We start from the raw sequence: 12027 nt of genomic DNA, 5'->3' as shown, positions 1-12027 counted from the left end.
ACTGTATCTTTAAAAGATACATCCTTGTTATTCTAGATATTTGATGGTAAATTTTTATTTATTTGAAAAAGCTAATTAATTTTGACAAAATTAACAATTATAAATCCTCTGTTTTTTATATTACTGCGATACGCGATACCTAACATAATTAAATACCGTTTTAGAAAAACGAATTATGAAGGATACAAATATGTAATCATCCATGTATCTCTTTCGAAGATTCTCAATAATAGTCTCTTCAGTAATTTTCGGGAGCAGAACCATATCATCCACTCCTGAAAGTTTAACATTTTGACTCTGCCAATGATACACCTGTTACAAAAACAAAATATTTATTCATACAAACATTATTATTTTATAAATCACACGTTTAATCTATTCTTCGTAATATTTGTCTATCAGAATGATATTTATTAATAAACTACTGGTAATTCAAATATGAAAGTTATTTGGTATAAAGAGGAGCATACAATTAATTTTTTGCTATTTTCCTTTTTTATTAAAATATGAAGGTAACCCTGAGTATTTTAACTATAATGTGCAGCATTTAATCATGCCGTTCAAAAGTCCATTGAATGCAGAATCAAAAAAAACTATTAAGTAGCAAGGTGTCAGAAATTAATAGTTACCGAAATATTCCCCAATGATGGCGGAACTTTTGTGTACGAGAATTCCACGCAACGTTTGCCTCAATTTCAATATTTACAATCATGTAGAACCTTCTAATGTTATTGATGCATGAATCAATTCCGCGATGATAACTCATCAGCACACGCGAACGTGACAAACATCTTCGTCATAATAAAGATTAGTAATATTTAGAAAAGCGAGATATAATCCTCGTTTATCGCGAACTACCTACAATCATTTAAGATACGACAGACCTCATCGTTACAGCGTGTAATGCTATATCTACAGAGCCACTTATACATGTATCACTCACATTGCTTAATCGCCTACATCCTTCCATTGATTCTAATGGACGACATTTGAACATTTCTTGCACTAAAGATCAATCAAAGAATATCGTGCGCTTTAATTTTGTATTCTATATTCAATAAACTTTACGATCAAATGTGGCATTGTATAGTTAAAAAAAAAAAACTCAAAGTTAATGTAAATCGTCTTGTAATTATCAAGATATTAACCTCTTCAGGGACGATTTTTTTTTGTCTATTTATTATTGACAATAACTGTAATTATAAAAACAAAAAAAACTAAACGTCCACACATGTGGCCAAGGGCGTGAAGAGGTTAAGATTGTCATTAAAAAATAGTGCAATTTTTACTGGTTCTCAACCACATAATGATATTTAACAGAGTTTTAAAACGTGTTTAACTATTATGTAGGCCATCAAAATGTTTAGCATCGTTAGATAACTAGGGTACCCAAATACTCTGAACGATCTATTTGGATACATCAAATACGTAGCGATTGTTTTCCTTTCGTACAACGTTGTATTTTATGACATTCATCATAGATCTAATTGGGCTAATCAAGTTATTTACTTGCTCGTTTCGTTTTTTTAGAAATCTCTTCTAACGGTTGTCGATTTAAAATTTAAACTCAAGCATTACATGCACTTCTTGGATATGGCTATTATCTGCACGAAAGCTGGCTACAGCTGACGGCGTATTGAGCAGTGCTTGCTCCATTATAATGTATCTACCTATAGCCATTTCCAAGCCATAAACCACTCGATTGATGTCACTACATCAACGTGCGACACTAATGCGTGTATTTTTCCGGTACAAGGAGACATTCCTTTCGCAGTTGGAAGTACAACGTACAACACGTAATATATGTACATAGCACGCTCCTAAAGAAGAAGATATTCCGAGAATTGTTCGGCTTTCTTTTAGATTACGCTCGTAACAAAGAGTTTTCATTCGTTGAGAAAACTCGTAAATCGATCGAACGATAGGTCCCAGCTTGACGAGGAAGACAATGAACGTATAAACATTGTTTCACCACGGAAATGGCAAAAAGAACCAGCAAAAAACCATTTATAAACAAACGAAGTAGGCAAACACCTTAATTTAGAATATAACTTTTGTATATTTACATGTTAAAATAACGGGGAAGTATACATTTTCAAAAAAACTGTTTTATTACTATAAATCCCTCAATTGTTATCAAAATCTATTACGAAACGTGCTTAATCTTATCAAAGTAAACATATTTGATAAGTACTATCTGATAAATCCTATGAATGACACCTTACAATATTTTATATTTTTTTGTTACTTTTTGGCTAAATAACGCGAACTAAAAAAACTCAATTAAAATCATGTTGCGATATATTATTGTTTTACAGCTCTATATATAATATATTATAATCTATTTGCAATATACTGTGCTGAATTTAAATCGTTCGGTCAGATAAATTAATTTCTACTTATACAAAAAACAAAGTCCCGATTTTACGTTAATAAAATTGATCTTCTTGTCTGCTACTATATAGAGCCATTTTTGGACATTGTTGAAATTGTAAATAAACAGATTAAAAATAACGACTAACTTCAGTTCCTATTCATACAATGTTAGACTGGTTTTCGTTCATAGGATTCGTTACAACGTGATCCGCATATCACTGACTTATAAATTTCTATCTGTCTACTTTCACTAAGAAACATCTTAATCATGTTTCCATGCTTATTTCATGCCATCCGTTAAATCTTTGCTTGTACACGACGTGAATTCTCGTCGTACAATGTAGCTATCGATACACGACAAATCCAGGTTTTTCAACACTCACCATATCAATCAGGTCGACTTTTTGATTATTCCTTTGTACCCAAGACTTTGTATTCAACGAAACACTTTATATATCCGAGAAATCCACATGAAAAAGGCACTTATCTACCAAAATACAATTGCTAACAACATTTTCACTAGGTTATGCGAATAAACAACACGCGTAGCACCACAGACAATCGTAGAACATCGATTTAAATATTTGACGCTTACGATCGCGAAACCGAAAATACGAACTCAACCGTGCTGTGGTCCGACGTGGACTGATCGATGAGTCAGTGCGCTAGTCACAGACAGTGCCGTCATCATATCGTGAAACGGTGCTCATCGTTTCTAATTACTTAAGTATCTTAAGACGTTTTACACTTGCTTACTTAATGAGTATAGCGTACTTGACCCCATCATTACTATGTAACATATCCTGCATCCTAATTTTCTCTTCCAAATATATATTTTTATAACAATGTCTATTGTACTTGCTATTCTAATTCCTATTCTAGCACTACCAAACTTATCTTCCTGTATTTAACAATTCATTTTACTTTATTGTATTAATATGGATGTTAGTTTTATTTTCACTTTACTATGGGTATATTCTTTTAGGAAGATGTAACGTTCTATGACTTTCTATTAGCATAGAAGGTATTGACTTAGAATAAGAATTTTATTTGGGTGTTGATTATCAAATTCTTATTTTACATTGCAATCTAAATTTGTTGTATCGTGTTACTAACGGAATAATTTGTATCTATCTATTAATATTGGTTAATATATTGGTACGGTTAAAAAAATTAAAGTGTTTTTTAATCAAGACTTGACGTGCTCCTCTTACAAAAGCTTTGTTAGCACTGCAGTTATTTCCTTATTGGTTACTTTTCCGCGGCAAGAAAACTCTGCGCGGTCGTCATGAGCACTACACTACAACGGTGCGTTCTCAACGTACGTAAAGGCGTGTCTACATGTAGCAACCACTACAGTTGGTATATCAACGAAACGCTTGGAATTTAGTACTTTTACGTTTTTATGTAACCATCTCTGTTTTATGCACTAAAGTGGCATAATTCTTTTACTTTATTTAGTTAAATAATATTTTACATTATCCTAAAATGACAAGTCATCGCAGTGATGCCAGAAAAGCACCGTCGGATGCACACTCTCGCATGCTAGATACGCGTACGTGAGCTCGTGGAGTTTCGGAAAGACAACAAAGGCAAACTGACGCATGCCCTCTTTCTCGATTCTCCGAAGCTGCCCGAAGTAATTTCGGACCGCTTCGTGGGAGTCGAGAGAGAAAGGCTCACATTTGCCTTCTCGCTCTTAACAACTGAAATCCGACCTCCCGTCAACGGCATATGATTCGGATTCTCGAGCCGAGATTCCCGACTGCTCAGGCATTTTTACTTTCCGACCTATGTAGCCGCACATAAGCAAAGTACCCATAATGAAAAAAAAATTTTGTAAAATTTATTTTACGGAAATACACGTTTTAAGACCTCCTAATCATATTTTAATTATTGAAAAAAAAGAAATTTTTTTTTATTCCCATGTATGAGCACACATATGTATATTATTATTACGATTGAGTATAAATAGCTAAATGAATTTAAATGAAACTTTACATTTAAGTTTTATGTTCTCATTTCAAAGTCCGGTTAGACTTTGACTATAATCAGTCGATGGATAATAATGATTATACCTCTTGTTTCATAGTTGTTCCGATATATGTATAGGCATAATGTATAAAAAATCTTTTAAATGTTTCATATAAATCTTAGGACGAATTAAATTTTATATATGTTAGACAGACGCGTAGAATGGAATTAGGAATTAAGAAATACGCAGGGTATTCGTATACATGCTTTATTCCCGTTCTTTCAGCGTCGGAAAAACAAATGAGCCCGTCCTGGGCCTAGACCCTCGCCTTTGTCGTCAGCCTTCTCCCCCATCGGTAGGGGTGGGAGTGATGACGGACGAAGGCCAGACGCGGTCCCTTGCCAGCGCCTCGGCTTGGGCCACGCCTTTTCCCGACGCCTTACATATAAAAAAAATTATATAAACTTTTTCTCTATCTTCTCTAGAAAAGAAAAAATTAAATGAAATCTTATACATTACATGCTTACTTAAATCGCATTGAAAACGAATACCACAAATGTTTTAGAATAATGTGCAAAATGTGATTACGATTTTCGCTAAGACAAATTGAAAACTCGGTTCTAACAAGGAAAAGTTGGAATGGTACCCGATTTTGGATTAGGTTTTACTTTGAGATATTATTAAAGTTATCACAGATGCTTATCTTCAGAAATAGAAATACATTCAACAACCAGCGTGGCGTGAATGACAAGGTATTTGCCTGCAAGTTCCGAGCTTCTTCTGCTCTGCAGGTTCAAACCCTGCCAAAACAAATCCTTTTTTTTTATTTTTTCAATCATATTTTAATCGTACACTAAATGTGACATTATATTTTTGTCTGACCTTCGAATATTTTTTTTTTAAAGTTGAATTTAACCAATTACATTTAACATATGTTATTTTCAATGTACGAAGTACATGAATCTACTTTTCGTAAAAACAGTGAAAACATAACAATTTCAAGCACCACCTACATCTAATGAAAGTTCTGTTTTCACAGAAATAACAAAATTTTGTATTTAACTCTGATGGAAAGGCCGCTTCATTTACATTGATAAAATGTGAACGATTTTCGGATAGTCGTACCTTGTAGCTCGTACTTTTTACCTTATACTTCAGGTAAAAAGGGATATAGCTGGGAAAAACAGTTTTATGACATTACCTGCTAACTTATGTTACTGTTCTACAATGAAACGCTATGTTTTGTACCTTTAAAAATATTCGACTATGTCCTTTTAAAATTTAAGATACAACCCATACTTTGTATTAAACTGGCAAACGGGATCACTTTTCCTTTGTTTCTAGTTAGTTCTATTTAGTTTGTCATAACAAATTGATACGGTTATCTCAAAACAATCGAGGAAAATCATTATTAATTAATTTCTGCAATTATTAATTCTACTGTTTTGTTTATGTTATAAAAGTAAGAACTCTTCTTATTGAAAAATACCACAGCGTGCACAATACTGGTAAAGAGTGGAATCTCATTTTAATTTATTAATTTTCAATCTTAAAGTATTTTGATTTTCAAAAATCGTATTAATAATATACATATGTGTGCTCATACATGGGAATAAAAAAAATTTCTTTTTTTTCAATAATTAAAATATGATCAGGAGGTCTTAAAACGTGTATTTCCGTAAAATAAATTTTACAAAATTTTTTTTTCATTATGGGTACTTTGCTTATGTGCGCCTACATAGGTCGGAAAGTAAAAATGCCTGGGCAGTCGAGAATCTCGGCTCGAGAATCCAAATCGTATGCCGTTGACGGGAGGTCGGATTTCAGTTGTTTAGAGCGAGAAGGCAAATGTGAGCCTTTCTCTCTCGACTCCCACGAAGCGATCCGAAATTACTTCGGGCAGCTTCGGAGAATCGAGAAAGAGGGCATGCGTCAGTTTGCCTTTGTCGACTTTCCGAAACTCCACGAGCTCACGTACGCGTATGTGGCATGGGTGCGTGTGCACCCGACGGTGCTTTTCTGGCATCACTGATATCGACGGTTGGCATCGGCGACGACTGCGCCATCTGCGGGAGTAACTAGGGAGTTACTTTATGCTCCCTACAGGGTTATTTAGCGCGCGTAAACCAGCCTTAAGGTTGTGCGCAGTGTGGCCAGATCGGGCATAATTGAGTGCATCGAAATCGACAACAGTGACGACGAACTTCCTTAGCGTCTAACGGAATGGTGGGGATAGCAGGCATACACTACCGCACGAGCCACGTGTACGTGAGCTCGGCACTTCGCACAACTTCGGCAAATCGATAAAGAACGCTAGTGTGAGCCTTTCCTTCTTGCTCTTGTAAAAGACAAAACAACTGAAATACGACCTCGCGATAAGTGGCATACGATTCCAAGTCTCGACTGCCCCAGCATTTTTACTTTCCGACCTATATGTAAGGTATAAGGAAATTTATAAAGTATCATAATGAAAAAAAATTTCGAAATTTTTTTTTAGCGGAAATACACGTTTTGGGGACCCCCTGATCATATTGTGACTATTGAAAAAACGATATTTTTTTTTGTTCCTATGCTATTAACATGAATGGATTAAACGACTAAGTGAATTTCAATAACGAAAAAAATATCTCGAAATTTTTTTTTAGCGGAAATACACGTTTTAGGACCCCCTCATCATATTGTGACTACTACAAAAAAACATATTTTTTTTTGATCCTATGCTATTGACATGATTGCGTCTAAACGGCTGAATGAATTTCAATGAAACTTAACATTTAAGTTTTATGTTCTCGTTTTAAGGTCTCATTATATTTTAAGCGTGATCAGTTCCCATATAATGATGATTATACGTCTGTAGTTTTATAATTATTTCGATACATACACATCATTTGTAACAAATTTTTAAAGCGATTTATATAAATCTTAAGAAGGATTAAGATCAAATATACTTTTCTCCTATCTTTCCTAGACAGGAAAAATTAAACGAAATCTTATGCCTTGCATACCTACCTAAACCACATAAAAAACGTATTCCACAAATATTTTAGAATAATGTTGTTCAAAGCAGCCTTACTCGTAAAGGGTTAATTAAGGGTTAATTAAAATGAAAAACCACTCTTAGCCAGTACCGTGCACGCTACAGAAATAGATTACTACTGACTTTTCCCACTATGTTTTTTAATAACCGTATCAAATTGTTACACACAATCAAATGTTATATATTTGACTTAACTTTACATAACAAAATAATTGTAACGATAGGTAAAAGAATAACGTGCACGCTACCGTTCAATGGAAACCACGGGAAGGTGGTGGTCACTTCCATCAGGAGGGAAATGTAAAAAATTGTTATTTCTTTGTAACATTATCACATGCCGTATATTAAAATGTTTTTATTAATGTAATGAAATTACAATATAATGAAAAACTAACTCGTGAATGCATTAATTTTTATTAATATACACACGAGCCATAAAAATGGAAAAATGATATAATTGTTTACATTTCCAAAGGATGGGATGTCGGGATAGGACGTTTGCGATTAAGCTGGCACGTTATGTCGTGCATTGTTGCTCTTACGGTACCGTGACGTAAGTGTAACAAGGCGCGACATTCTACGTCATAGCCACACTATCTACAGCAAGCAATTTCACTAACTAAAAATATACGGCAAAATATAAGCAAATAAATGAAGAAAAAAAATGATAGTTAGAGCAAGCAGAATAGTATTTACAGCAAGCGAAATACGTAAAAAAAGTAACAACGCGAGACAAATTGAACGACTATTTACATATTAGCGATGTCCAAAAAAAAATATTTTGGACATCACTAACAAGACTGCGGTTGCAGTGTAAGCGCTTTCGCGTGACGTTATGGCACATACATGCATCACACCTTGTTGCGCCTACGTCGCGGTACCGTTGACGTAACAAGACCAGTCTACCGCGACGTCGCATGAAAACGTTTATACTGTCATTGCAGCCTAATAGTACGAATTTACTAAAGAGCTTTTCTCTGGAGAGAAAAATCTCTCTAGAGAAAAGCTCTGTAGTAAATCGGTACCTTAATTTTCGTCATATGACGTAGCGGGAAAATTCTCAAAGTTATTGTCATATGTTGCGTTTAATCTTAAATTACACTTTTGCTTCTTAGCAAATCTATGATATAAATTTTTGGAATACAATAGAGCTAGATGATCGTCATCTACCTCCATGGGTTGAGAGTTTTCCCTCTGCGCCTTTAACGAAGATTTCACAACGCAAATAGAGTTGACGCTGGCCGAAGAAAGTTTATTCCGTTTCTTTGTTTTTATGTCAGGTAACATGGAAAACAATCTTTCTGCATCGGCATTGGAATTTTGGAAGTGATCTAATTGTATTTACTAATTTCATCAATTCAGGAAATTTAATTTTATAGTCCAAATTTCGCGTTAATAAAATTGTTTTCCAGAAACCATCGAATTTCATCTCGATAAGCGTCTGTCTACCTTTCGTTGTAAATTCCAAAGGCAATACTGACCATTCTGTTTGCAGTCCTTCTTCGTCGAAACCGCCGAATTTCTTAGCGATTAAGAGAACATTTCTGAAGGAAATGTCTCTATTTGTATCATTTAATATAAAAGTGGGTTCAAAAACATACAACTTGCTAAGAAATTCGTCATCGATTGGCAATCGATGACGAATTTCATTTGCAGCTGTAATATAAAACATTAAACAATTTTTCCTTACGGTTTCTACGATGTCGGACTTGCCTTCTGCATTCAGTTGATGCAGAAAATTAAGACACTCTGTTCCTAAATTTATACTATTAAATGGGAGTTGATTTTCGACTACAGAAAAATTCATCATTCTTACTAAATCCATGTGTTTCAAAAGCTGCGGTTTCAGAAAATTGCGCAATATATCGCATAAAAGTTCTGCCGCAGTCTTTTGAAGCAAATGAATTCTTGTCTCTTGAGTTTGAAAGAAAATGCTAAATTTATAAAAAAAACTCAAGAGCGTAATTTAGAAAATAAAGATATGCTTTGGCCTCTGGATTTTGCATCGAGATTAACAGACGTTCCCCGGACTCTGATTTCTCGCTTATTGTCAATTCTTGCAAAAAAAGCAATACAGAGTCCCAATTCTCTAAAAGTGTAACTACGGATGTATAATGCGATAACCATCGCGTAGATATAGCCCAGTTCCCATAGGTTTTTAAAAGGCAATAATTAGAAATAAAGTTCTATTGAATGAATAGCAGTATATAGACGTCAATTTAATATATTTCATTTTGCAGAAATGAATTTAGAGGGGAATCAAAAAAAAGGAAAGAAGAATATAGACGTTCTAATATATGGCATGTGATAATGTTACAAAGAAATAACAATTTTTTACATTTCCCTCCTGATGGAAGTGACCACCACCTTCCCGTGGTTTCCATTGAACGGTAGCGTGCACGTTATTCTTTTACCTATCGTTACAATTATTTTGTTATGTAAAGTTAAGTCAAATATATAACATTTGATTGTGTGTAATAATTTGATACGGTTATTAAAAAACATAGTGGGAAAAGTCAGTAGTAATCTATTTCTGTAGCGTGCACGGTACTGGCTAAGAGTGGTTTTTCATTTTAATTAACCCTTAATTAACCCTTTACGAGTAAGGCTGCTTTGAACAACATTATTCTAAAATATTTGTGGAATACGTTTTTTATGTGGTTTAGGTAGGTATGCAAGGCATAAGATTTCGTTTAATTTTTCCTGTCTAGGAAAGATAGGAGAAAAGTATATTTGATCTTAATCCTTCTTAAGAGTTATATAAATCGCTTTAAAAATTTGTTACAAATGATGTATATGTATCGAAATAATTATAAAACTACAGACGTATAATCATCATTATATGGGAACTGATCACGCTTAAAATATAATGAGACCTTAAAACGAGAACATAAAACTTAAATGTTAAGTTTCATTGAAATTCATTCAGCTGTTTAGACGCAATCATGACAATAGCATAGGATCAAAAAAAAAATATGTTTTTTTGTAGTAGTCACAATATGATGAGGGGGTCCTAAAACGTGTATTTCCGCTAAAAAAAAATTTCGAGATATTTTTTTCGTTATTGAAATTCACTTAGTCGTTTAATCCATTCATGTTAATAGCATAGGAACAAAAAAAAATATCGTTTTTTTCAATAGTCACAATATGATCAGGGGGTCCAAAACGTGTATTTCCGCTAAAAAAAAATTTCAAAATTTTTTTTCATTATGATACTTTATAAATTTCCTTATACCTTACATATAGGTCGGAAAGTAAAAATGCTGGGGCAGTCGAGACTTGGAATCGTATGCCACTTATCGCGAGGTCGTATTTCAGTTGTTTTGTCTTTTACAAGAGCAAGAAGGAAAGGCTCACACTAGCGTTCTTTATCGATTTGCCGAAGTTGTGCGAAGTGCCGAGCTCACGTACCGTGGCTCGTGCGGTAGTGTATGCCTGCTATCCCCACCATTCCGTTAGACGCTAAGGAAGTTCGTCGTCACTGTTGTCGATTTCGATGCACTCAATTATGCCAGATCTGGCCACACTGTCCGACGGTGCTTTTCTGGCATCACTGAGTCATCGTAATCTTTCCTTGAACTATCAAAATTCTTAAATGTAGATGGGTTAGTATATTTATTGTTGCGATCCTCGCCACCTGGTGTAAAGTTTTTTAAGATGAATCTAGGTGGAAGCATGCATGCCTTAAAAGCGTGGCAAATTCAATCGTACGGCGGATTGTGGTTCGATCTATTGAAATGGCGGGAATATGTATTCTATTTTTATTGCATACTACTTCCTTCTCTCTCTGGTCTCATTCGTCTACCACCTTTCTTATTTTATATTCTTGTTAATATTTTAGTAATTAGAATATCAGCTCATAGTTGACGCCATATATTTTAGAAAACCGGCTAAGAGAAAGAATGCCTTCAATAATTATTTGTAACTAATTAATTTCATGAGATATCAGTAAAAAAATTCTTCAGGAATGTTATTAGAGATTCAATAAAAAAATTAATTAAATACAAGTAATATATTTGGAATGGTCAAATTTATAATGGAGTTAGTTTTGTTTCGCGTTTTTTTCAACAATGAAGGGAAACCCATTTATACTTACAAGTGGCTGACCTAATCATCTAATCCACTGAACTGGGGCGATGGAAAGGGAGCTGGTCGTTGTTATCAGAAGATTTGGAGCGTATGATACCAGGCCTGGGTCTGGATGGTGTGACGCTTGGCCGATCTGGTTTAGGCCTTTGTCAAAAATATTATTGATGACAATCACAAATCACAGACAGCTGTTTAACCTCTATTTACACACCGGACGATTCCCGTACGAGTAGAAAGTGTCGCGAATGGTTCTTTCTTTCGGAAAAAAAAGAAAGAAAGGCCCAAAGACTCTATATCTCCGCGTACCAGTTCATTTGTTTTCTCTTGTCGAGATGTAACTGTCGTGTCACCGAAGACATACTTGGCGCGAATAAGCAGCGACTTTGTTTAGAGCCAGTAAGTACATATTACTTCCGAAAGGAACGGTCGACGCGATGAATTGATATGTTTAGGTATTGGCAATGCAATCGAAATCCTGCGTTTCAAGAGTATAAAGAGGGTGCAATCAATGTGAATATAAGAGTTAAATGTTATTATGCATGTTGAATGT

General features: G+C 34.5%; 1 protein-coding gene across 6 annotated transcripts in view; it reads right to left on the bottom strand.

The window, feature by feature from the left end:
* LOC122402566 (unconventional myosin-Ie-like) overlaps positions 1-11512 on the bottom strand; it is a 31445-nt gene extending 19933 nt beyond the window's left edge. For 2 of the 6 annotated variants that reach the window (XM_043405460.1, XM_043405463.1), the window contains exons 1-2: positions 2760-3008; positions 187-312 (exon numbers count right to left, since the gene is read on the bottom strand). In XM_043405460.1, the coding sequence (XP_043261395.1) occupies positions 187-312; positions 2760-2762 (129 nt within the window). In that variant the 5' untranslated portion in view covers positions 2763-3008. Of the gene's footprint in view, positions 1-186; positions 313-629; positions 1006-2759; positions 3009-3132; positions 3570-11484 lie in introns of those variants that run through there. The other 4 variants (XM_043405464.1, XM_043405461.1, XM_043405466.1 and 1 more) reach the window with 4 other exon arrangements.
* Positions 11513-12027: the final 515 nt, after the last annotated feature.

The sequence above is a fragment of the Colletes gigas genome, unplaced genomic scaffold (genome assembly GCF_013123115.1).
Source record: "Colletes gigas isolate AHSC1104 unplaced genomic scaffold, ASM1312311v1 Colletes_gigas_Sc00037, whole genome shotgun sequence".
Lineage (NCBI taxonomy): Eukaryota > Metazoa > Arthropoda > Insecta > Hymenoptera > Colletidae > Colletes > Colletes gigas.
The sequence above is the reverse complement of the archived record's forward strand: the minus strand, read 5'-3'. Positions and strand labels throughout refer to the sequence as shown.